Source organism: Misgurnus anguillicaudatus, chromosome 2 (assembly GCF_027580225.2).
Source record: "Misgurnus anguillicaudatus chromosome 2, ASM2758022v2, whole genome shotgun sequence".
Classification (NCBI taxonomy): domain Eukaryota; kingdom Metazoa; phylum Chordata; class Actinopteri; order Cypriniformes; family Cobitidae; genus Misgurnus; species Misgurnus anguillicaudatus.
In genome coordinates, this window is record NC_073338.2 from 20,292,890 (window position 1) to 20,319,238 (window position 26,349).

Consider the following 26,349-nt stretch of genomic DNA (forward strand, 5'->3'; position numbering starts at 1 on the left):
TAAAATGGCCAATTTATGTTTACATGTTTTTATTTTTGTAAAATGTAAGAATTCACGTGTCCCCCAGTTTGAATTGGATATCATTTTTATATATCTTTATTTAATTATGTCTTATAATATTTATATATATTATTCAATAAACTAGAAATGTGTAAGATGATTTTTTCATTTACATAAAATAAAGAGAATTGCAGGTAAAATCATCAGAACTGAACCGAAAACCGCGGACAAGAACCGAATATTTTATTGAACCGTGGACAAACTGTATCGTTGCATAGTAAAAACTAAAATGTAAAAGTGTTTCTGTATCTCAGTTGGTAGACCATATGTAAAATAGCATTCAGTTGTGTTAAAATGCAATATAAGATCAAAGAGTAGAAGTGAAACATTTCATATTTCTGTTAAGCATCTACTTTGCAATGGAAGTTTTTATTATTATTTATATTGTTTACATTGTAATTTCTTATTTGGTAACATTTAAGTTATTCATATTGTTTATGACACCGGTGGGTTCAAAATAAAATGGACACAATGAAATAACAAACACTTGAGTTTTTTTTTAATTAGTCGTTTAGAATAGTCGACTATTCAAAAAATTAGTCGAAAGATTAGTCGTTAGAAAATTAGTCGTTAGTGGCAGCACTAGACCATTGCATTAGCAATGCAAAGGTCATGGGTTTGATTTCCTGGGAACAAACATATTGATTAAAAGTATCTTAAATGTGCTATACGTCACTTTGAAGGCAAGTTCCTGTCAGATGCATAAATGTCAAAAAGACAGGACTGTCCACTTAAAATGTCAACATTCCCTTGCTCATGGAAAACCTGGAAATATCGGAGAATTTAAAAAGCATTTTATTTCTATCTCTGGAAAATCATCCAGTTGATGGAAACGAAGGAGAATTGAACAAGTCATGGACATTTCTGTAGTGAATTTAATATTTTTAGCTATATGCAGTTACTTAACATATCTCTAATAACCAAACAATTAAAACATTGGTTGAGCACCTTAAATTAAACGTCAGATCATCGCGGTGTGAGATGTTGGATGCAATGTGTGGGAGTTCATATAAAAGATTTGAACTTTATATAGATTTGATAGCTACTACGGTCCGAGCATCCAGCAGAAGCTTAGAACAATGCTGATCTCACAGTGTGGTGACCTGCTGTTTTTGTGGGCTGCCTAATAAAACTAAGTCCTCCTCCACACTGACCTGTCTTGAAAGCTGCCTGTTAGACCCGCTTCAGCAGGCGGCTGCCTTTCTTAACTGTTGATCCTGCCTGTTTGCCAACCCGCCACCCTCCCTGACGTTGAATTTTCTTCTGCTATTCTGCTCTCCTTTTCTCTTTTCTTTGGGTTTTCCCTGCGTCTGAGGTTTTGGAGCAATGTGTAGTACTTCTCAGTTCAAGGACTGTGGGAAAATACCTTTTCTATTAGACCTTCTGATCTAATGAATGTGTTATGCATGAGTACTTTCAAAATCCTGTTTATCTCAAGTAAAAATGCTTCACATTTTCTTCCAGCGTTTAAATGTTATATGATGATTTGTTATTTTTATTTAATAAATAAAAAAGCAGGTTTTGGAAAGGCTTCTCAGATTGTCAGCACCTCGTGTGAGGCCTGTGGTTTGGGCTCTAGAGGCTTGAAGGTCAAGCCGTTCCTGGTTCTGGATCAGACCTGTGAATGGGTCTGATCCAGAACACACTAGAGCAAGGGTCTGAAGCATGAGAGATGGGATGAAGCTTTGTGTGCGGCTGTTTTGGGAGCTCATAAATAATTCGGGGAGACGTAGCCACTGTAAATCCTGCCCAATAATAGAGAAGGGTTGTAGCAGCTGTTAGCAGGCAGTGGAGGGGAGTGAGACGGTGAACAAACATACAAACTGGCCAAATTGAAGTTAATGATATTAGATCATGTATTAAACTGAATCAATGTGCGTATGTTCTCACACTTTAGCAATTATTACAAGATGTATTTAAAAAAATAAAAAAAATAAAAAATGAATATCTGTGAAATCCAAGCTAAAGTCCTAAATATAAGATTTTATTTGATTTCAATCAATGATTTTATATTGATTCCAATCTTTGACATGACCTTACTCAGTAAAGATATCAAGGTTATATTTTTATTGCATTATGTAGGATGATTTTATGTACACTCTAAAATATGCTGGGTTATTTTGAACCCGGCATTGAGTTAAAAAGGACGAGCCCAGTCCGATAACCCATCGGGCAAAATAACCCAGCATTTTTGGAGTATAAAACAGCAAATCATAAAAAATGATTTAAAATGGATTTTCACAAACTGAGTCACATTTATCCAAGTCATATTTTACATTTTTGTGAATTTTACCCTAATAGTGTATAAAGAGTAAAGTTCCCATAGCTCATTTGGTAGAGCATTGTGTTTGCATCACAGAGGTTATGGGCTCGATCTCAGGGCACACACATGCTGATAAAATGTATAGCTTGAATCCCTAGTAGGTTGCTTTGAATAAAGCCATCTGACAAATGCATTAAAGGTGCCATAGAATGTAAAAATGTACATAGGCATAGACAAATAATAAGAGTTCTGTGCATGGTTATGACATATCGTGAGCCTCAAACGCGAGTGTGCATACAAAGACCGCTGGGAAACAGGTCAATCTCAACGTAAGACCGACTGTGACGTTACAGTTAAGATGTACACTCCAACATTAAATTACACATTAAATTAGGTACAATGTTGTCGCAATGCTAAAAACAAAGTTGCGACTGCTGAGTTAGTGCTATATGCTAGCGTTTAGCCTGAAGTTCTACTATTGACATTGCAGTTATGTTTTGCAGGTCCATACTGAAAAAAACACAAACTTACCACTCAGCAACGTCCATTAACAATCTTCAAGCAATTTATTATTTCTCAAATTTTGTATCTTCATCTGATACAGGCTCAAACATAAGGTCTGTTTACACACACAGAGCTACTGAAATTAGCTGCTCTGAGAAACAGCCAATCAGAGTAGAGCTCAACATTATTATTCATGACCCTTTCAAATAAGGTTATAATAGACCAATTAATTCTGGGGACAAATCCTTGTTGTAAATGGACATGTAAAAAGGTTTCTGGATAATTTTTGCACTTAATAAAGTTACATACCTTATATATAGATATCAGAGAACAATTTAACATATTATTTCAATGCATACTTTGGCACCTTTAAAGGGGCCATGGCATGAAAATCTGACTTTTTCCATGTTTAAGTGCTATAATTGGGTTCCCAATGCTTCTATCAACCTAGAAAATGTGAAAAAGATCAACAAAGTATGTGAAAAATTAGGTCATTGAAATTTGGTTCTCCTTATGATGTCATAAGGAGATCTTATTATAATAATACCGCCCCTTAGTGCAAAAAGAAAGAGAGAGAGAGAAAATAATTCACAGCACAATTGAGTTTTAATTTCAACAAACCACCATCATTGTGATCAGTGTTTGAATTTCATCACCTCATTTGCATTTTAAAGGACACACCCAAAACGCTCACACCTACAAAGTGTAAATTTTAACATGTTATAAAAAATTATCTATATGGTATTTTGAGCTAAAACTTCACGTGTGTACTCTGGGGACACCAAATAATTAAATTACATCTTAAAAAAGACGTGGCACCTTTAATGTAAATGTAAATTGTATTATGCTGTTTTGAAAAGTGGATTTTGAAAAGGAAGTAAGTTTAGACTTTTTTTCCACTCTTTTCATGGAAACAAGGATTATGTTTATACAAACACAGCAAAGCCTATATGTGCAGTCCACATGTCTTATACCACTCTGTTTTAGTTAGAAACTTGAAAAGGTCTCATTTACTAATGTAATGTAAAATCATGTCTCAGACCTCCGTCAAAAATATAATTACGCCAACATTTCTTTTTTTAATTAAATCATTAAAAGAAATGATTGGATGTATTGTGCCAAATAATGAAGAAAAAGCAGCCAATAAGAATCCATAATTAATGGGAACTCCTTCAATATTGTTTAAAAATCAAGTAAGCTGCTTGATAAAATAACAAGAAATCTGTGAAATCAAACGTTGATGCTCATAATTTCATCATTAAATTATGAGACTTTAACCTGAATTTCTGTAAATTCTGGCAAAGGGTGAATACACTAAAGATAAGAAGTATAAAAGTTTTTATTCATATAAGTATACACGCACTTTATGTGCATCTTTTCTTTATCATGATAAATTCATGCCTTTTATTAATACCTTTGTCTCTGCAGCATTTCTAGTATTGCATCATCATAAGACGCTTTAACACTGAAATATGTTTCACAGAGGCCTTGTTGTATTCCCAGATTTAATAACTGTTAAAATGTCTCGGAGATCAGTTTGTTCTTTCTGTGATGATATAGAGTCCCACTGATGCTATTAGTAGTAGCACAACAGTCTTACACATGTGATGATAGTTGACACTAAAATTTATTTTTCAGTTTCTTACTGGTTTGAATCACATCTTGCTACTTTCTTTGCTTCAAATTGTTTACAGGTGAGGTATCTCTCTCTTTTGCTCAGACCCTCATTCTGATTGGTTATCCTGTTGTATACTTGCTGGAGCCCCACCAGATTTATTTTCTAAATAACAGAAATCTAGAAAGATAAACAAAAAATTCCCATAAAACAAAAATGTAAATAAAAAGAAATGTATTTAGGAGAGAGGTAAATTGCCCATCATAACATCACTGCATGTCTCCATCTGTTTCAGTCATGCATGACATCATCATCACGTGTAAATGGGGTCCTCTGTCTCTCAATTCAGAGGGTGGGTTGGGGCACCCAAGATTTGTGATATGCCACTGAATAATGCATGCACTCATATCAAAAGCCAAAGAAGCAGTAAAATTTCACCAATAGCCCAATTCATGATGACTTTCACGATTGCTTTGTTGAGTGTTTAACAGTGTTTAACTTTGTACATAATTCAGCTCATCCTCTTTAATCCACTGCTTAAACTTTAATCCCTCCAGCTGTTATGCGGTCCATATGTCCTGTACTAAGGTTTACCAAACCATCAAACTCAATGTCCGCATCAGCTTCACTCTTGTTGTTCCTCTCGTATTCTGTTATAGTTATTTACCCTGCCGAACAAATGACCCGTGGCCTTGGTAAATTTGATCAGGCTCCGTGTCGACACTGGCGGCGCACCGCGTAATGTATGACCTCACCGCGCTGCTACGCTACTCTTTGTGTTTAGTAGTAAGTCATTAACCCAAAAGTGTGAGTCACTCAGCCGCCCTGGAGACTTTTCTCAGATTTTTGTCATCCTCATCTGTTTGGAAAGAGAGGAAATGTTTTATTGGACATTTGTTTTCAGACATTTGATGATATACCTTAAAGGGAAAGTTAACTGAAAAATGAAAGTCGCTGTTACTTTACTCATCTTACTCATCTTGTCATAGGTGACAGATTTTTTGATGCAACTGTAATCCTTGGTGACTAAAAAAAGGAAAGTCCACAGGTGCCGTCTTTTTGAAAGTCAAGAAAGTAGAGACACACAAAGCCACACAAAAATGTTCCCTACGGCTCCTGATGATATATTGAGGTCTCTTAAAGCAAAAGAATTGGCGTGAACATTGCTTCCTTGTAGCTTAGTGGTAAAGCATTGCTTTAGCCGCGCAAAAGGTCATGGGTTTGAAGCCAGGGAACACACATACTGATAAAAATGTATACCTTATGCACTGTAAGTCACTTTGGACAAAAGCGTCAGCCAAATGCATGAATGTAAATGCAAACAATAAGAAGCTGTATAGAGCATTACCCTAAATAACATTTGATAACAACTGGATTAAGAGACAGAATTATTTAAAATTATTGGAAATTATGGGCAGAAGAGAGGAAATCGGGACTGGGAAATATTAAAACGGATATGGTCATCTTGCAACTACATAACAATGTGCATAAACCACTCAAAACACATTGGCAACTGCATAGGAATACACTGGTCGTGGGTTTCATACAGGCAACTACCATCTGCATTTAGTATAGTATAACATAAATATGTATTAGGGCGATTCTCACGTAATCCAGATTTAGGTGTTGCCAACTGAATTTTTAAAAAGCCCTTGAAGCCAATTATTATTATTTTTTGCACATATAAGATTAAGGTCTGAACTTACTATAGCCAGTATTTTTAGAGGATTTAAAAATATTTCCTATAGAATTATTTACATTTTTTAGATTAGCATTATCAAAAATTATCATTACCGCATTATATTAAATATATGCATTTACAAACTCATGTTTCGGTAATGAGAACTAAAAAGTTGTCTAAATACTATGACAAACAAAATGTTAACTTTTATCTGGGGAGAAAAAAATAAGCCATCTTGAGTGTCACAGTCAATTATGTCCCTTCCAACAATTTTTTTTTTTTTTTTGAAAATGGTAGTTCCTTGAGGGCTTAAACAATTATTGAAAATTGTTGCGGAGGATGAGAAAATTGGTCTTGGACACATTTACATTCCTTATTATTGTACCAATGATCACCAAATATCACATGTTTCTTTACTGTTAATGTTTATAGTATAACATGCACTGAAGCTTTTTATTTTTAAGATTTTTTAATTATAAATAGTTCCATGTCAAAGAACCCAAATCCAGTCATGGACACGTTGCGGTAATGAAAAATTTCTGCTTAAATGTGGAAAAAACAACAAAATTGGTTTGTATGATGTCATTTGAAATCATGTGCAAAATAGTACATGAAGAGATGTTTGTAACTGTATGCTTCTTATTTTGATAGCATTTACTTTTTTTATTGAAATGTTTCATAAGTCTAATTTTGCAAGAATCACCCATTTGCATTATTTAGCTGTGATTAGTTTGAATTGTACTGCTGTATTGTGGCACTCCTAACACCAATCTCATGGATGAATGCATCTCTCATATGCATAAATGTAAATGTGATTTAATGTTTTGCTTTGTGAGCCTTGCTCGCTTTTAACAACACCTGTTGCCCTTCGAATGGCTGTTTTATCTTCCTTCCGACCCTTTAACGCTCATTTCCACTCAAAGCCACAAAGATTGTATTCATTACTCATCACTCCTTCATCTTTCTCTCTGATTCACTCGCTCGACTGGCCGCAGGTGCCAAATCATGATGTCACATGTTGGGTGTTCCAATAAATCAGTGTGTCATGCAGTTCCTCAACTCTTCTGGATTTCTCCCTGCAGTCTGCGTGTGCGAGCCGAGCACATTGATGCCATATGTGACCGAAAATATCTGCCGCACGTACTATTCCTGCTTTTCAGGAATTCAGTCGCTGGTTAATGCAACGGCTTAGTGTCATCGTAATTTATTTTGTGTCCACACAGAATTGAGTCTGTTTTTGAGATTTCAACTCGAGTCGTCTGGTGGAGGAGAGCAGTAAAGCTCTGGAGATGAGATGGTTGTCTTACGTTCTCGCTTCGTAAATGTCACGAGATGTGTTTACAGTATGTCGGCCAGCTTAGAGTTTGCCCTTAGGGGAGTAGGAAGGATGCGTCGCTCTTATAATCTAGGTAATGTATTTAGAAAGACTACTTTGTATACAACTGCCTCTAATTAAGAGTTTAACGTGATTAGTATTTGCTATTTTATGCTATTTTATGAACTTGGCATTGAGCAAAACCTTAACCGTTGTAAATCTGGAGTACTGGAAGTCCTCGTGCACATTTGACAGTTTAACTTGCATTGCAGCCTAGTCTGCTTTGGCTTTGCTAACACGTTGTCTCGTCCGTCGTGATGCTCTGGACTCTTTCCCCATGTGAATCACTCCAGGGCGGCCATTTTGTGGGTCTCTTGCCCCAGTGTGGATGTCAATTTTCATGTCCATGGCAGGCTATAAAACAGTCTGGGGGGCCCGATGGAGCTCCTGACATCTTACTACGTACAAACCGTATAAGTGACTGTAATGGGCATGGGTTGCCTTGGCAGCCATGATGTGAAAAAGTAAAAAAGAGCCGTGATTTTTAAAATAAAACACATTTTTGTTTGGGACTATACAGATGCATTTCATCTCTCTCATGTCACCTCACTTATTTTACTTGTTATGCTTATTTTAGGGAGTCATTATGGCTCTCTTACCTCAAAGTGCCCCAAAAAGACCAATTAGAGTGGGAGTGAGACAGGAAAATGAAAGACTTCATGGAACGTACAGGCGAGCCATATACTCTAATTATAAAACATCTGAGGAAACCAGGGTAGCAGGGTGCCTTACAGTGTTTTTCTCCCGAGCTGTTATGTATTTACTTTTTCACCATCCGGCACAAAGGCGCGTCCCACGTTTGCCCTGCGTGCGCCGGAGTAGCCGCAGTCGCCTTCCGCACATTTATTGTCATTATTTTTTATTTGCGCTGCGAGATGCCGGTCTTCACTGCCCACCTAATTTTCTCACATTCTCACACGCTTTTTTTTCTCTTGCAGACATCCCAGAATGCTCATCAAAGCTGGCCTGCTGGATGCCCACCTATACTGCCTGAAGAGATCTGTGGTTGATTTCTTAGTAAGCAACAAGTAAGTTGGCTAATGAAAGAAGAATTTCACAACGTTCTCTGACTGTTTCATTGCATTTTATGACTTTGTGTGTGCGCATGGTGATCAGATGTGTGTGAAGGTGTTAAGTAGTTTCACTGGGTGCTACCTCAATGCAGGGGCGCTGCTAGGGTTTCTGGGCAATGTTTCAATATTTTAATAAAAATGTCTTAGGCCACCACCAGCTTTGTTGTTTTAGCAAAGTTTTTAATGACCATTAATATTTATTTTAGGGTATATTTACTTTTTAAAGTTATGAAATTTTAAATAGATAAATAAACTTTAATTTCCTTTCCTTTATTAGCTCTTTCCCCGCCAGTGTTTTTAAAAAAGTTGCCATTGCCAGCATTTTTTATGATTTTCACAAAAGTTTAATGCCTTCCAGAAAATGTTCTTCTTTAAATACATAAACATACAATTAGGAGTGTGACGGTCATTATATAACCGTGAGACAGACGGTTATAGTTGAACACCGTCATTAGAACTCTATAACCGCCAAAACCATGTTATTAAAATATAAAAAAAAAAAATTATCAAAGAATTTTTAAATACTAATTAAAAACAATTGTTGATGATAGATAGAGGATTCATTTATGCTGGGCAGAGAGTGACAGCGCAGTCTTCTGGCAACAGTGTGTTTTTAAATATTTCATTGCTTTCTGTTAAATTGTTCAAAGTTATTACTGTTTAAAACACGCTTGGCATCACATTCATGATTTTGTAGTAAAATGACACTTTCCCGTCAATCCAAGAGCATTTAAACGAGCAAAACGCCCCCCACCGACGGTTATGTTATGAACCGTCACATTTGACTCACGTCACCGTCATCACCAATTCTGAAACCGGCACACCCCTACATACAATATATCAAATAAAAGAACAGACCCTCTGCTTTCAATCAAAAGAAAGTGTTTCATCCCACCTTCATTTGTTCTCTTTTTATCACCTCTCAAATTTGGGTATGTTTCTTCAAAAATACAAATTTTTGAGCAAAAAGATGAGATAATTGCATTTTTGTGAAGGACATTTGATAGAAATCAGATTTAGAGCGATGATCAAAACATACACAGAGTTTGAACTGTTTGCCGTAAGGGATTTGCTTCTGGGTTTTATAAGTTTATGAGAGTGCCACATGGTGGATAATAATGGAAATACGGATTGCCGGAAAAGCTCGTCATTGGCAGGGAAGCATTTTCTCTTGATTGTTACCTCGTCAATGGCAGGAAAAGAGTTAAGATACAATCAAAAAATACAGGAAACAAATGATTTACTTGTGAATCAGACCAATGCTTATTTAATACGATTACTGTGTAAATTTCGATTTGGTCTCACACAGAAGGCTGTTGCAAGGCTTCCGAAAGACTAGTTATGTTGTGGCTGGGTGCTTTTCTGTTCTTTTGAACTCAATGCTTCATTGCATGGAAACATACATGTAAATATATTGTTACGACTTTAATAGATAAACATTGGGGTAACAGAGAATTTCAATTTTATGTTAAAGATAAAAATGATCTGATTCATGATTTTACATTTCCTTTGGTGTGTAAGTGTGTATTAGTACATGTTAACTAGGATAACTGCTTATTTTTAATATTATCGGTTGTCGGTCTGATAGCAAAATTAGGTCGATAAATGAAAGCCGATAAATTATTGATGATTTTTGGTTTGTTGAACCACTTTACTTGCTCATTGCTGGCCATGTGGAGTTTTGATTGGTGGTTTCTGTGACATAGCACGAAGATGACACGTGTTGCGGGCTTAAGAAGAGTATGCTAGTCTAGCGCAAAGACAAGATGTCCGCAGTCTGGGAGTTTTTCGTTGTGGAATTAATATGAATATTTATCGGCCTATATATATCGGTTATCGGCCCCCCAAATATAAAGAGTTATCGGTATCAGCCAAAATTTCCATATCGGTGCATCCCTAATGTTAACGATATGCAAAAGGTACAAATCCCAAAGTAAACAATGATGCGAGTTATCGTTTTCAACGTAAATCTCTTTTCTTGGACTACAACAAACACATGGATTGTAGGCAACAGTTTACTTCCTCGGCATGTTGACGTGGACACAATGGTCATTATCATAATTCCTCCCGCTTCTGAAATACAGCCTGTAAGTAGTCTATCTTTTCATATTTAAAAAAATGACTACTGACTAAACCATGACTCAGACGCAAGTTTTGTGCAGTGCAGAGTAGTGCTTGTTGTTTGTGGTTTCTACAATCACAAATGCAGACATGGTTTTAATACTTTAGTATCCTTACCTTACCAATGTGTTAACGTCGTGCTTAAGCCGCACTGACAAAGTTGATCGATCAGCTTGGTCATCTATATTTTCTGGATCAGACTCGGCTCGTATTGATAAGGTAGTAAAGACGATATTAACTCCTTTCAGTATTCCATTGTGAGCTAACCTTCCGATTACGGAAGTGTTTCTCAAACTTTTTCAGCCCAAGGACCACTTTATCTTCCAATTTTTTTCCGAGGACCACCTAACAGAATCCCACTCTAACACGCCCCCAAAAAACAACAAAATAGGAAGGATAAGCTAAATTTAATTGTAATATGCAACTGTTTCAAGTCAAAAACTATTTTTTTTAAACACAAATGCAATGCTATGTTCAGAAATTACTATATGAATTTTATTTCATTTGAAAAAAGTAAATGTGAAATGAGTTGCAGCTTAATATGAACAACAAACTGCACATATGGAAAAAAACTGCAATTAAACATAGTATAACAGCCTAGGTCCCACTTAATGTCATTCCAAAGAGCCCTTAGTTTAAAACTGAGGTGGTGGTATATGGAAACAATAAAATACTGAAAAAAATTTCCCCTTAATGTCCAAAATCACTGAAATTACAGGGATTTTACACATGAAACAAAAACTAGTACATTACAAAACAAACAGATCTGTGGATTTTAGCTGCTTTCAGTTGATGCTTGATCCTTCTTTTGACTCTTCTTTGGTTTAGCCACCAATCCATTTTTACGTTATTAAAACATAATGGCAAGAACTGATATCACAGTTTCACAAGTGGATTAAAAATCTACTTAAATAAGTGACATAAACACATTGTATAAACACTTGCCTATAGGTCATCTTTCGGACCACACTTTGAGAGTTACTGAATTATGGTAAGGAGCGTCACATTTCCGGCTGACATCAGAGGGATTCAGGCCAATCACAACGTACTGGTTAGCTGGCCAATCGGAGGCACACCGCTGTTCAGAACGATGAGTTTTGTACAAAATCAGGGCATTTAGGAAAGGCAGGGCATAGAGGAGCAACAATAATGTACAGTATGTGGAAAATAATTACCATAAACCTCACAAATACATGTGTATTACACCAAATACACAAAACTGCGTTCTTTTTAGCAACATAATAGGTGCTCTTTAATCAAATGACTTCATAAGCGCTGCACAAAATGCAAGACTTAGTTATGCTTAGTAGAGCTGCAACTAATGTCTGTCAACTAATCTAGCGATTATTTTTCCGATTAGTCGACTACTGTACTCTAACGAAATTTTTTATTATTAATATAGTGTTCTTTTTTTTGATTAGCTATTTAATCTGTTGGATAATCTGTTTTTCTACTCTCTGTCTGATCTGACAGTCATTGTTTGTTTTATTGTATTTTAACACAACTGAATGCTATTTTCACATATTATCTGTTCTGTTGTCAGACATATAGGGGCGGTTTCCCAGACAGGGATTAGACTAGTCCTAGACTAAAATAAATATAAGAGCTGTCCAAACTGAAAACATCTTGCACTGACATATCTTAAAATACATCAGTGCCCTTAGTTTGGCCTCAAAATGGACACAAGTAATGTTTTTAGTAAGGCATGTTTGTTAAAACATTATGGGGTGGTTTCCCGGACCAGGATTAGCTTAATCCAGGACTAGGCCTTAGTTTAATTAGGAAATGTAACTAGTTTTAAACAACATGCCTTACTAAAAACATTACCTGTGTGCATCTTGAAGTAAAACAAAGGGCCCTGATGTATTTTAAGATCTGTAAGTGAAAGTTGTTTTCAGTTTGGAGAGCTCTTAAAAGTTTTTAAGTCTAGGACTAGTCTAATCCCTGTCCGGGAAACCGCCCCTATATTTCCTAATTAAACTAAGGTCTAGTCCTGGTTTAAGATAATCTCTGTCCAGGAAACCACCCCAAAGACTATTAAAATTATAGTAAACATGACGCAATAACTTTGTGTTTAATCCAACCAGCTGTTACTTTAACTACTAAGTTACTAAAATCTTGATTTATAAACGCGACATCGCAGACAATTCGGCGCAAATTTAAAAAATTGCCATTTACACAGAGTTACTACAGAAGGCATGCGTGGGCATAGGAGAGAGAGAGAGAGCTCGCGCACCAGCACACAGAGAACCAGTGTGTGTAGGAAAACACTGCTAACCTTTCATGATAAACTCGAATCAGTCGTCTTTTATGCCAGTAACATCTGACGTTTACGTGAAAATGCAAGTACACAGATGAATCCGCATGGAAAAGACAACTTTTAATTCTTTCACTCAGTGTCATATATGAGAGGCACTGTCTATGGGCTTCACACAGAGAGAGAGAGAGAGAGCGCGCGCACAAGAGAGGCACCACCGAGCGCTCACAACAATAAATGACACCGTTTTAAATGAAAATAAAAATGTAAATGTTGCGGCCATTGTTGATTTTGTGGCGCACACAAACAAATCAATGTATGGAAAACACTGTCAGGAGCAGAAGCCACCATTACGTGAGATGAATGTAAACAGTGTGACGCGTCAACGTATTTTACGCATGTCGATGTATTTTCGTAGTCGACGTAATCGATGATGTCGACGCGTCGTTGCAGCACTAATGCTTAGTCTTGGTTATAACTAAGTTATGTACTGGACAAAAAAGTTTAACTCCCGTTGTGGATGTCCACCACAACAGTGTAAAGTTTAGCTGTGTCATCCTCTTACCTGTTCTCAGTCAAGATGTAATGTTCATATGACTATCTGGTATCTCTTTACATAATGTTTAAATATGAAATGATAGCCCATTGAACTTGTGACGACACTGTACATTTTGCACCTGACTTACCAAATTGAATTCGAAAATCACTGCAAACCATATTTGAAACCGTATTGCCTCAGTGATGTGTGTTTGGCTTCACAGGGTTGCTCGGATAGGCGGGGTTGCTGTTACACGGGTGCGCTTTGGGAGTGGACTTGTTTGTTTGCTTTTGAATTATGCATGGTACTGATGTCATACGACGGTCTGCGCACTGCGCAGCTCAACACAACGTCAAACACGCACCCAGTCTTTACTACCACAGGCGCTTGTAACCCTAACCAGACCTCCAAATGCCAACATAACCACAGAAAATAAATAAATAATCCCACACAATCATCATTTTTGTGATCGATCGTTGATGCCATGTTCGAGTACTCGTGCCCATCCCTAATGCATAATGCCTATTTGCCCTTCTAAATTCCTCCAACGTCCGATTATTCTGGATTATCACAGATTTAATTTTTTATCATGACTAAAATTATGAACTGATGAATATGGAAAACGTTCACTATGGTGAATATCACTGAAATTAAACTCATCCGACCAATTGAAAAGCAGATTCGCACCACTGTTATAAACAGTTTTTACTTTATCTCTTTGACTCGCCATGTCTGTAATCCTGGATTCGCCCGGTGTCCTCTACAGCCACCCCTTCACTCCACCCTCAGCCCTCCATTCAATCTCCCCAATAGCCCTCCACTCCCCTGCCCCTCAAGTCTCCTTTGTGCTCCTGTAACTGACATTGTGAGGCCGGGCGGCCCGCTGTAAAGTGGTGCCGTGCATGGCCTTTCTTAGGTCCTCTCACGGACTTCAGAAAAGCGAGAGGCTTCTCTCTCCGCTTTGACATTTTAATTCGCTCTCCCCCTGATATAAATATCATTTCATCTAATCTTCCCCGCAGCCCTCCCTTCCCTTCCTTCGCTCCCCACTTTCCCTCATCAAAGTAGTTTGACTTTTTTATGCTGTCTTTTCTTTCTCCCATTCACATTATTTTCCCTATACATCCCTCTCTATTCCTCTCTCTCCATCCCTCTCTCTTTCTGTCGCCCTTGAGTACTGAAGGAGAAAATGGACATAGTAACTGTTGTTTCTGTCTCTACATTCAGATGGAAATTCTAATCTTGCCTTAAAAGAGAGAGAGAGAGAGAGAGAGAGAGAGAGAGAGAGAGAGACTGGTTTAAGGATGTGGTGTAGATTCTGAATTGGTCCTCAAGCTTACATTGTTTTCAAACCATGATTCAACCTTTTTAACCCTTTTGAAGGCTACAGATTTTACACTTCAATATAGTTCTCTTTTTATAACTTCGAATTTTGTGTAAGGAAGTTTGTGTTTAAAGAAGCCAACATTTGCTGTGTGATTGTTCATGTGTAATGCTTGACTGTGTGTGTGGTGATATTTGTTGTAAATGACTAATAAGAGTGTTTCTGCTTTGGCACAGGAGTTATGTGCTTTTTGTTTTTATAAACACAGATTATGATTTATGCTTCATTTATTTTAACATTTCTGCCACTTTTTATAATCCAGTCAGTTTCTGTTTATAATTCAAGTGCATTGTGATGTCAAGTTGAATATTTTCCGAAACGTTAAACTCCTGTGTACAGATGTTTTCCAAATCCGTTTGCTATGGATTCGGGCTTATTTGCAATGATGTGAAAATAATGTTCCCGTATGTTCCGGTTACCAGTAATGTTCCTGTTCCTAATAATGTTCTTAATGTCCCATGGAAGCTCAACCGGTGGAGCATAATACAAGCACACCAAGATCAGGGCCTCGATTCCCAGGAAAACACAATTCTGTTCAATGCTTTTGCCTGTTACAGTCTTTGTTTTGTTAATTTTGTTTAGATTTATTTTTGCTAAGACTTAACAATAAGGTTGTATTTGTTAACATTAGTAAATGCATGAACTTGCATAGAACAAATTAGTTTTTCAGCATTTATTAATGTTCGTTAATGTTCAATTGTTCATGTTAGTTCATTGTGCATTAACTTATGTTAAAGATCCCCTATTACATTGCTAAAAAGAATGTTTTATTTGTGTATTTGGTTTATTGCAATGTGTTCACATGGTTTAGTAGGGGTGGAACGGTACACAGAAGTCCAGGTTCGGTTCGTACCTCGGTTCAGACGACACGGTTCGGTTCAATTTCGGTACAATGGAGGGAAAAGCAAAACAAAAATGCAGAAGGCAAATTTTTTTAGTACTTAAGATAATCTTAAAAACATAGGTGTCCTTATCGGTGTTATTTTGAGATGTCATAAATATGAACGGAAATGCATTTAACATACCATCTTGTATAACAAAAATGTATAAACTTGTACTAATCTTTCATACAAAGATGGGTTTCAAATGTATTACAAGTTACCAAAAAAAAAATGTAATTACATTTTAGCACATTTATTTAATATTAATGTACTAAAGAACAAAAAATGTAGGCTTGTAGGATGCATTAATAGGTGTGTACAACTTCATGAGGCGCTGCAAGAAACGACAAGTGGATGACGTCAGAGTAACGCGAGAGCGATTTGAAATCAGCCTCCTGCGCAAGATTTCTCGTGGTACTCTGACGCTGATGGCGCTGCGTAAAGTTGAGCACACTTAAAAAACTGAAAGCAGCTGAACTCGACAGAACTGCCCTGTGTATGCCTGCGCTTCATCCATTAATTGTATATTAGCAGGACAATTTATCTCCTACTTCTCAGCGTGAGAAATACAAGGTGTGGCGTGTGAACTGACTGAAATTTGTGTGTCTCATGGTGAAGACTTGAGAGCCCTGATTAGACGTACTTCCACTCACATACCCAACAACTGCTGAAAACGCCTCGTCTTTTCCACCACTCTCTCGCCTGTACTACTGTAACTGACTAGAAAAGTGAAGTTTTGCCAAACTTGCGATCTTAAAGAGGCCGGCAGATCCTAACCACCATTTGCCATACTCGCTGTCGCTGCTATCTCTCTCACTCACTCACTCACTGACCGTCAACCTGACAAAAAACTGCAGAGTGCCAGAATGTAGACGGGCTCTGATAGAGGGCATACATAGGCGGAGCTCGGCTGCATCGGCGCCAGTCAGAGCTTCAGAGCTAAAGCGGGGCTACAGATTAGCTGTCCCTAAAGAACCCGCGTATCTAACAGTAGTTACGGATTACATTAATTATTTTGCACTAAAGTTTTTTTATTTTCATACCGTGTATTCTCCGTTTAAATTCATGCACCGATCCGTGACCCCCGTACCGATTCGGTTCGAAACGAATACATGTACCGTTCCACCCCTATGGTTTATGGTTCAAAAACACATTCTTTATCACATACCGTATATCATTGTTGCTCCTCTATGGCCCGCCTTTCTAAAACGCGTTGATTTCTACAAAGCTCATCATTCTAAGAAAGCTTCTTTTGCTCCAATTGATCAGCTATCCAGTGCATTGTGATTGGCCGAATACCCCAAACGCATGGCAGAAATGTGATCATTATTACCATATTTAGCTCCTAAAAGGAGATAATAACATCTTAACTACCTTATCCATACAAGACCAAATCTGATCCAGACAATGCAGATGAGCAAAGCTGATCGATCAACTGATCAAATGATAATGTGCATCGAGTCCACGTCAACTCGCTGCAAAAGTAAACCTTGCATTCATTGTAGTCCAAGAAAAGAGATTTCAGTTAAATATGATAACTCGTGTCAACGTAAACTTTAGGATTCGTAACTTTGCAGATCGTTAACATGTACTAACTCACCGAAGGAAATGTCAAATCATGAAAAGGAAAATAGTGGCTCTTTAACAGACACAACTTATTATTTGAAAGGGGTCATAGCATGAAAATCGAACTTTTTCCATTTTTAAGTGTTAAAATTGGGTCCCCGGTGCTTCTATCAACCTAGAAAATGTGAAAAAGATCAACACAGTAACTTAGTTTTGGTAAACCATTCTCTGCAAGCATGTGAAAAAATAAGTCATTCAGATTTCATATTATAATAATACTGCCCCATAATCTAACCACGTCACTGCCATTTAGTGCTGAGAGAGAGAGAAAAAAAAAATTGTTGACAGCACAATTGAGTTTCAATTTCAACAAACCACCATCATTGCTATCAGTGTTTGCGTTTTTTATCAGCTCATTTGCATTTTGTAGGACACGCCCAAAAATGGCACATTTTTGCTCGCACCTTTAAAGTGGCAATTTTAAATTTATAATGCTGTAATAAATTATCTATGGTATATTTTGAGCTAAAACTTCACATAAGCCCTCTGGAGACATCAAAGACTTATTTTACATCTTTAAAAAATTTCATAATATGACCCCTTTAAACGTGTATTAGTAAATGCTGAAATGAACATGAACTAAAGTTAATAAATGCTGTAGAAGTGTTGTTTATTGGTAGTTCATCTTAGCAAATTCATTAACTAATGTTAACAAATTTAAGCTTGTTGTAAAGTGTTACCTTATTTTTTATCAAGTGGCAAATATTTGCAATTTATTTGCTTTTGACGTCTCCTCATTTGAAAGTCATTTTGAATAAAAGTATCTGCTGAATTTGTAAATGCAAATGCCATTAATCAGTATTTGATTAATTAATTAATGTGATTAATTGACATCATTAGTAAATGTGAATTTGCATTTAAATCTCAAAATAGTTCTTTGAATATGCTTTTATTTACAGGTCTGTCACATCAATCAGGGGCGAATTAGTGCCTTTTTTGGTACGTAAACAATTCTCAAAGTCCCTCAATTCCCATAATGTCACAGAGGATTCAGAGAGTCAGAAAAAAGAGGATGTTCATGCTAATATGGGTGAGTTTCTTCAATAATTTACTTTTATCATCTATTAAAGGAATAATTCATTCAAATTATGAAAATTCATTTTTTTTCAGTTTGAATATAAATAAAAAATAATTTAAAAATGTAATCTACTGAAGCATAACATGGTGAAGCTCCAAAAAGCACATCATTAATAGAGCCATTTTTCGGCCGAAAAAATGACAAAATATCTAATATCCTAATGATTTTTGGCATAAAAAGAAACATGATGGCATTTGAATATAAAGTCTTTCACTTGTGTTTATGTGAAGAAAGGAAGTCATATACATATGGGATAGCATGAGGGTGAATAAATTACGAGAGAATTTTCATATTTGAATGAACTACTCATTTAAGAGAATATTGGATGTAGGTAATAACCGATGAGTTTTTACGAACTGTTGCACATGCTCACAGAGCTCCTCAGCACTAGCAAAGATGACGCGTTGCTTCAGCTTGCCAGAGAGAGGTCGTGCTGGAATGATCATCGTGGAGACATGAGCGAGGCCTATCATGGCGGAAAGCTACGCTGCTACGTTCACATTATGGAGGAGGGCATGTGCTATCGCGTCAACACACTGGCTGCTTACATAGAGGCCAATCGTGTGGTGAGAGCGTACAAACCACTGTGGTTTAAACTGCACAGATTTGAAATGAGTCATATTTGAGATCCTTGTTTATCTCTAGTGACTGCATTAAAGTTTGTGACGGTTTCTCCTTAGGTTCCCAAGCTGTTTGAGGAGCCTCCAGTACATCCGACTGCTGCTGTGTCTGAACGCTCACTGGTGAGTCCACGAGACACGTGACTGATATGATGTATTTCCCTTTCACCAAGATATTTATATAAACCTAGTAATAAATAGTATTTTATCTTTTGGAGAAAGTATTACATAAAATGAATAAGAAATAGTATTATTTCTTAGTATTACTATTTCTAGGGTACTAATGAAATAAAAAAATGCATTGGGCATTTTAACTCTTTTGAACAAAAGGTCATTGATTCCATTAAGGTAAACAAGAAGCTCTTTTTGGAACATTCCCCAATCATGCTGGGATGACATGGATCATTATGCTTCGCACAAACTTGTGCCAACAAAGTGTCGTTAGCTACGTTTACATGCAACCAAATAATCCGTTTGTAATCGTATTAATGTCTTAATCAGATTAAAAAGCCTTCATGCAAACACCTTAATCAATATAATTGAGGTCGATTGGATGCAAATTTGGATTTTATTGAAAGGGGTGGTTTAGTCTGATCTGTGATCCGATCATCAGGAGAAAAGTACCCATGTAAACAACGCGTGATCATTGTGTTTTCTCAATCGCATGCAAAACATACCTTGTGCACATGCGCAGAAGAATTGTGCTTAAATTCACGTGTTATATTTACCTCTTATTTACGTATCACATGATTCTCGTCACAGAAACATGCAATAGCAACACGCATTATTAAAGGAATATTCCATTTTCTTAAAAGAAAAATCCAGATAATTTACTCACCACCATGTCATCCAAAATGTTGATGTCTTTCTTTGTTCAGTCGAGAAGAAATTATGTTTTTTGAGGAAAACATTGCAGGATTTTTCTCATTTTAATGTACTTTAATAGACACCAACACTTAACAGTTAACTCAACACGTAACAGTTTTTTTCAACGGAGTTTCAAAGGACTATAAACGATCCCAAACGAGGCATAAGGGTCTTATCTAGCGAAACGATTTGTCATTTTAGACAAGAAAAATAAAAAATATGCTCTTTTAAAGCACAACTTTTCGTCTAGGTCTGGTCCAGCGCGACCTAACGTAAATGCATAGTGACGTAGGGAGGTCACGTGTTACATATAAACGCAAATTTGCGGACCATTGCAAACAACAAACCGACACAAAGACACTAATCAGTATCATTTTACATACAACAACGTCGGAACGGTCCTCTTTCTCAACACTTGCAAACACTGGGGCAGAGCCTCGCGTTCGTCCTCTGTGACCTCTTGACATATTGCGTGGGGTCACCTGGCGCATCACGACTGGATCTAGACGAGGAGTTGTGCTTTAAAAGTGTATATTTGTTATCTTTCTTGTCAAAAATGACAATCGTTTTGCTAGATAAGACCCTTATGCCTCGTTTGGGATCGTTTATAGTCCTTTGAAACTGTTATGTGTGGTGTTAAGTGTTAATTGTTGGTGTCTATTAAAGTCCATCAAAATGAGAAAAATCCTGCAATGTTTTCCCCAAAAAACACAACTTCTTCTCGACCGAACAAAGAAAGACATCAACACCCCGGATGACATGGTGGTGAGTAAATTATCTGGATTTTTATTTTAAGAAAATGGACTAATCCTTTAAGGTAATGAGGTCACTCGCTGTACATTACTGTATGCAGCTTTTATGTCTTTCATAACTTTAAATAAAGCAATAAAATAGTGCCGTGCCTTTCGAAAATTGTGTTTTCATTGCTCTGAAACTTTGTAACTATATCTGAACATCAAATGCTATGCGCTGCGTTGCCAAGTCCTCTGCTTATTTTTTAGTTTAGATTTGGGCTGTTTAACTGTTTCCACAAGTCGACTATTTTGCATGTTAAAGATGAAAGGATTTTGTTCATAAGTTATTGGCTTTTGGGGTGTGAATAGTCATTGGGATGCTTTTGGGTAGTTTTAAATATCTATTGGGATGGTTTTAATATGTGAATCTGGCAACCCTGACTGTGCGCTTGTGCTGCAGATGATGGTTCAATTACATATAGTGTACATGTAAATGGAATAATTTTATCAGATTGCAGTGTTTAGGGTACATGTAAACGATATTGGCTTAACCTACAATCAGATTAAATTAAGTTGGATTGACAAAATTTTGTGCATGTAAACATAGCCATTGAAGCACTAGAGGTTTCTACTAAAAACTAAGCAATTCTGATAATTTTGTTTTGTTTTAGTTTTTCTACAAAAATCAGTATGCTGACTGTATAATTTGTTAATAGATAAACCTGTATTGAATTTGAAAAATCAATGCAATCAGACTTTCGTATCCCACAGTGTTTTGTGTCATAACTTCATAAATGCATTAAAGAATAAAGTGATAAACAGGTTAAACTTTCTATGATAATACATTACTACTGCAATAAACAACTTTGTCTCTTTTATCAAGGTTGGAAGTGACAGCATTATTGGAGCGTACTGTCAGATATCGGACAAAACATCAATAAAGCGGTCAACAATTGGTGCCTCGACTACGATCAAGGAGAAGGTCAAGATTACCAACTCCATTGTCATGAATGGAGTGACTATTGAGGAAGGGTAAGTGCTTTACCTTAAGCTATAGGTTTAGCTCATTAAAGGAATACTCCACTGTCATAAAAAATCCCAATAATTTACTCACCCCCATGTCTTTCAGGATGTTAATGTCCTTCTTTGTTCAGTTGAGGAAAAAAAGTTTTTTGAGAAAAAAAATTCAGGATTTTCCTCCATATAAAGGACTTTATTGGACCTCAACGGTTTACAGTTTTAATGCAGTTTAAAATTGCAGTTTCGATGCAGCTCTAAAAGTTCCCAACAGAGGCATAAGGGTCTTCTCTAGTAAAATCATTTTTGCAAAAACATTTTTAAACGACAACTTCTCATCTAGCCGTGTGACGCACCAGCATGACCTTACGTATTACGTAATCATGTTGAAAGGTCACACATGACTTATGCGAAACTACTGCTGCAGTGTTTACAAGTGTGAAGAAAGAGGCCCGTTCCAACATTGTTGTATGTGGAATAATCCTATTTAATGTCTTTGTGTCAGTTTAATGTTTAAAATGGTCTGCAAGTGTGCGTTTCACATGTTAAGTTTGACCTTCCAACGTGATTACGTAATACGCAAGTAGGGCTGTGCTGATTAATCGTGCAAATGCACGTTTTCTCAATGAATGAATTTGAATGAATTACGGTGAAACGCACCACATCCAAAAGCCAGAGGGCGCTCTCGTGTAGAAACGCCATTTGTGCCACAGAAGAAGTAGCATACCAAACACTATTCCAGGAAATGTCTAAAGGGATATTTATATCGCTGTTCTTCAGATTGTTTCAGGTATTTTCATGGTAATAAAAATATTTTGAATGATTGTGTTTGACGAGTGTTGCTTTTGTAAATGCACGTTATAAACGACTCAAACTCATAGTGATTTTAGATTGATAAGGACTTCCTACTGATCACAGAGCCGTGGTACACGCACAAGCTGTGCATGAAACACAGAATCGGAGCCTTGCGATACACTATCGATTTCAAGCAGGTCTTTTTAATGGGGAACGCGATTTATCGGCACAGCCCTATATGCTAGTGATGGGAGAAACAAAGCTTTTCGAAGCTTCGAATCAATTGAACCAATTGCTTCGAAAATTGATTCAGTTTTTCGAAGCAGTTTTAACATTTTTGTCAAAACATGTTTATCATTATGTTATCATGTTATTATTTTGTTTTATGGTGCTACTTAGCTGTATTTTTTAAGTTATGAAGGTATTAAATCAAAACAGACCAACTGCTGTTGCATTGAAATGAATTGGAATGCACAACCAAAAAAACGCGATTTCTGAACAATTAAAAAAACGGTGGTTATCTCGTTTTGCAACGAAACTCTTAGACAAAATGGCAGTGTTATTAGTCAGAATGATAAATGTTTATGAACTTTCATAATAAAACTGATCCGAGTTCACCTAAACATATTAACTCATTCACTGCCATTGACGAGTTATCTCGTCAATTATGAGTTAATATTTAACTAATAAATATGCCTGTCTGGACGAATTTCAAAGTGAAAGTGTAATACCGCTTTTATCCAAATCGTATTTATCAAAAACGGAAGTTAAAAAGATTTAATGGTTATTTTAACTGCCTTTATGTTTGATAGTCATTTTGAGTCTGATCTCTAACATAAATTAGCAATTTTTTAAGCTTTTTGCTCAAAATGTTGTATTTTAGAGAAATATCCATATTTTAGTGGTTAAATTAAGTGGAAAAAGTAAATATATAATGAAATGTTTTTTTCCCATTTTGTTTGTTTGTTTGTTTGTTTATTGTTTGTTTGAAAGCAGAGGGTGTGTTCTTTAATTTGATATAATTTGTATGTTTATATATTTATAGAAGATAATTTTTCCTGCAAGGAATTTTGTGAAACTTTTGTTAGAATCACAAAAATGCCGGTGGGCAACTTTTCTCAAAAAGGCTGGCGGTGAATGAGTTAAACACTGGTCATGTGATCAACTCCCCCTAGTGGTGAACCATCGGATTTTCGAAACGTTTCGAAACAGTTATGACGTAATGAAGCCTCGTTTGCTAAAATCACGTGACTTGGGCCAGTTTGAAACAAGCTCTGAACCACTGATTCGAAACAGAAGATAAGTAAATGTTTCGTGATTTTAGCAAACGAGGCTTCATTACGTCACAACTGTTTCGAAACGTTTCGAAAATCCGATGGTTCACCACTAGGGGGAGTTGATCACATGACCAGTGTTTAACTCATTCACCGCCAGCCTTTTTGAGAAAAGTTGCCCCATGAAGCTTCGAAAACGACCATCACTACTATACGCAAGGTTGCCCTGGTGCGTCACAAGGCTAGTGCAAGATGAGAAGTTGTGGTTTAAAAATACTTTTTTCCCCGAAAATGACGATAATTTTGCTAGATCATAGATATATACCATAGATGTCTCCTTGGGGTTCTAAGCATGCGTCAAATCTGCCGCCGTTTTGGAACAGGGGTCTTGTCATAGGAAGTAGCTAGGTAAAGCTGCTATCTCCGCCTGTACTTCGAATTCAAGGACGATACCAGACTTGTGTGTTGCGTATGGATGTTAGGCCTACTAGCACTATGCATTATAGTTAGAAAAAGTAGATTTTCATGATATCAAAAAAAAAAATGCTAATGCTCAATGCTAAATACATGTCTGACTGTTTAAACGAACCAAAAGAAAACCAAGAAAATCGCATTCATGACAATTTAAAGTGATTTTATTTCCGTTACACCATTGCCTACAATGACGCTGATGCGGGGTTCCCCTGTTTCAAGATGGCGGCTCTATTTGACGCATTCGATTCCAATAAACACCGTAGCCAAAGCGAAATCTATCATGTTTTCCTCAAAAAAGTTAATTATTTCTCGACTGAACAAAAAAAAGATTTAAACATCTTGAATAAGATGGGGGTGAGTAAATCATCTGGATTTAAGGGAAAAAAACACTATTACAGTTTGATAAGCTACAAGTCACTAATTTGTGCTAGTAGTAACTTAACTTAAAAGTGTCTTTGTTTTACAAAACTTCACTCACATTGCTGAACAAAGTAGTTAAGTTAGTAGTGTTTCTACTTTTTGTTGGCTGTTTTCAAAAATTGGAAGGTAAAGGCACTAACATCATCATTAAATGTAATGTGCAGAACCATTTAACATAACCCACTTAAAATAAGCCATTAAACTTGACTGCTCCTGGGAAATTCAGCCTAAACTCTCATAATCTAATGATGAGATTAGGAGCATCTAAGTTTGATTTCACTCAATGATTTCAATTTTTGACATGACCTTACTCAGTCAATATAAAAGATATCAAGGTTATATTTTTACTGAACGTACATAGAATGATTTTATGTCGGGGAAAGAAATGACTTCATATGGGTTCAACTACTGTCGGCTATACAATCAAAGCATTCAGCAACTAGCACATATGTAATTTATAATTACTTATAATTTTTATACTTATAATAATTTATAACCAGTATTTATCATTAAACCTTTTGCAAGTACCTTTTACAGTACTTCACCCCTTGTGTTGTCCTATAACATGAGAAGTCAAGGATGACAGACAAGTCTCCAGGGTATATTTAGTGGTCTGGATGAGATGTTTAGCATCTTAGAGACAAAAGATCAGATTTTGTCTGTTAGGTTAAAAGCAGGCTTTAAGGTACACGTAACGTGCAGACAGCGCAGTGATCATTTCAGAGTCTGACCCGCTTCTGCCTGCGGGCTGCGACGGGGGGTGGTGGCTGCTTTTTGTTGTGCTGAGAAAAAACAGAAACCTGCGTTGTCAAACCACTAAAGGTGTTCGCTGACCCCGAACAGGACCCTAGTACAACAAATTAAAACAAAGTGATAAATGTAAATGTAATGATTTCTTAAGAAACAAGTGTCTGAACAGAAGCACAAAGCGGGCACTAAATGAAGCCATTTCTACTTCACTTTATTTTTGATGTTGCTTTTGAGATTAAAGCCTAACGAACGAACTATAGATTTGTTACAATTTAGATCTAAGCCGATTTGGGTTAATGTTTGCCATTGAGAACGTAGAGGATAACACAACTTGTGTGTGTGATAGGAAAAGGCCCTTGTTATGTACTGATCGGAGTAAAGAGCTTTGGTTTAAACCAGTTTTACCCTTAAGCGACTGAGCTCAGAGCTGGCATGTACGAATTAGTCCGTGCATCAAAAGTAAAGTGGGAAAAAAGCGTAGAGGAAGGAAAGAAAGGAACGGCAACTCTTTCAAAACATAAAAATCCAAGGAGGGATTAGGAAATCCCTGGCATTTTAAAGCGCCACTTGCATTTTTTGTCCCTTTGTTTGCATGTAGGAGTGGTTGTTTACAAAGCTCCAAGGTTCGGGGTGGGTTTGGGGAGGGGGGCATGATGGTGCCTTGTGGGGGTGGAGGGCAGAAGGGGGGGGGTCACAGCGAGGAGGAGCATAGTGTCGGTAATTAGTGGTATTTCAACGCTGCATCTTTGGTGGTCTCTCTGTTTAAAACTCCAATCCTTGTAATCTCCCATATACCCCCTCTGTCTCACCCACTCTCTCTCTTTCTTTCAGTCTCTCTCGCTCTCTCTCTCTCTCTCTCTCTTGCTCTTGTACACACCCGTGCACCTGAATGGAGCGCCCTGTGTAGCTGCCAATAGAAACCTGCCTTCGTCAGCTATTACA

The 26,349-nt window shown here is 36.9% G+C and overlaps 1 protein-coding gene across 2 annotated transcripts in view; it reads left to right on the forward strand.

Annotated features, from left to right (window-relative positions):
• eif2b3 (eukaryotic translation initiation factor 2B, subunit 3 gamma) overlaps nucleotides 1–26,349 on the forward strand; it is a 50,460-nt gene that overhangs the window by 15,129 nt on the left and 8,982 nt on the right. For both annotated transcript variants that reach the window (XM_055201795.2, XM_055201796.2), the window contains exons 6-10: nucleotides 8,437–8,526; nucleotides 18,278–18,408; nucleotides 18,832–19,022; nucleotides 19,137–19,199; nucleotides 21,561–21,709. In XM_055201795.2, the coding sequence (XP_055057770.2) occupies nucleotides 8,437–8,526; nucleotides 18,278–18,408; nucleotides 18,832–19,022; nucleotides 19,137–19,199; nucleotides 21,561–21,709 (624 nt within the window). The remainder of the gene's footprint in view (nucleotides 1–8,436; nucleotides 8,527–18,277; nucleotides 18,409–18,831; nucleotides 19,023–19,136; nucleotides 19,200–21,560; nucleotides 21,710–26,349) is intronic.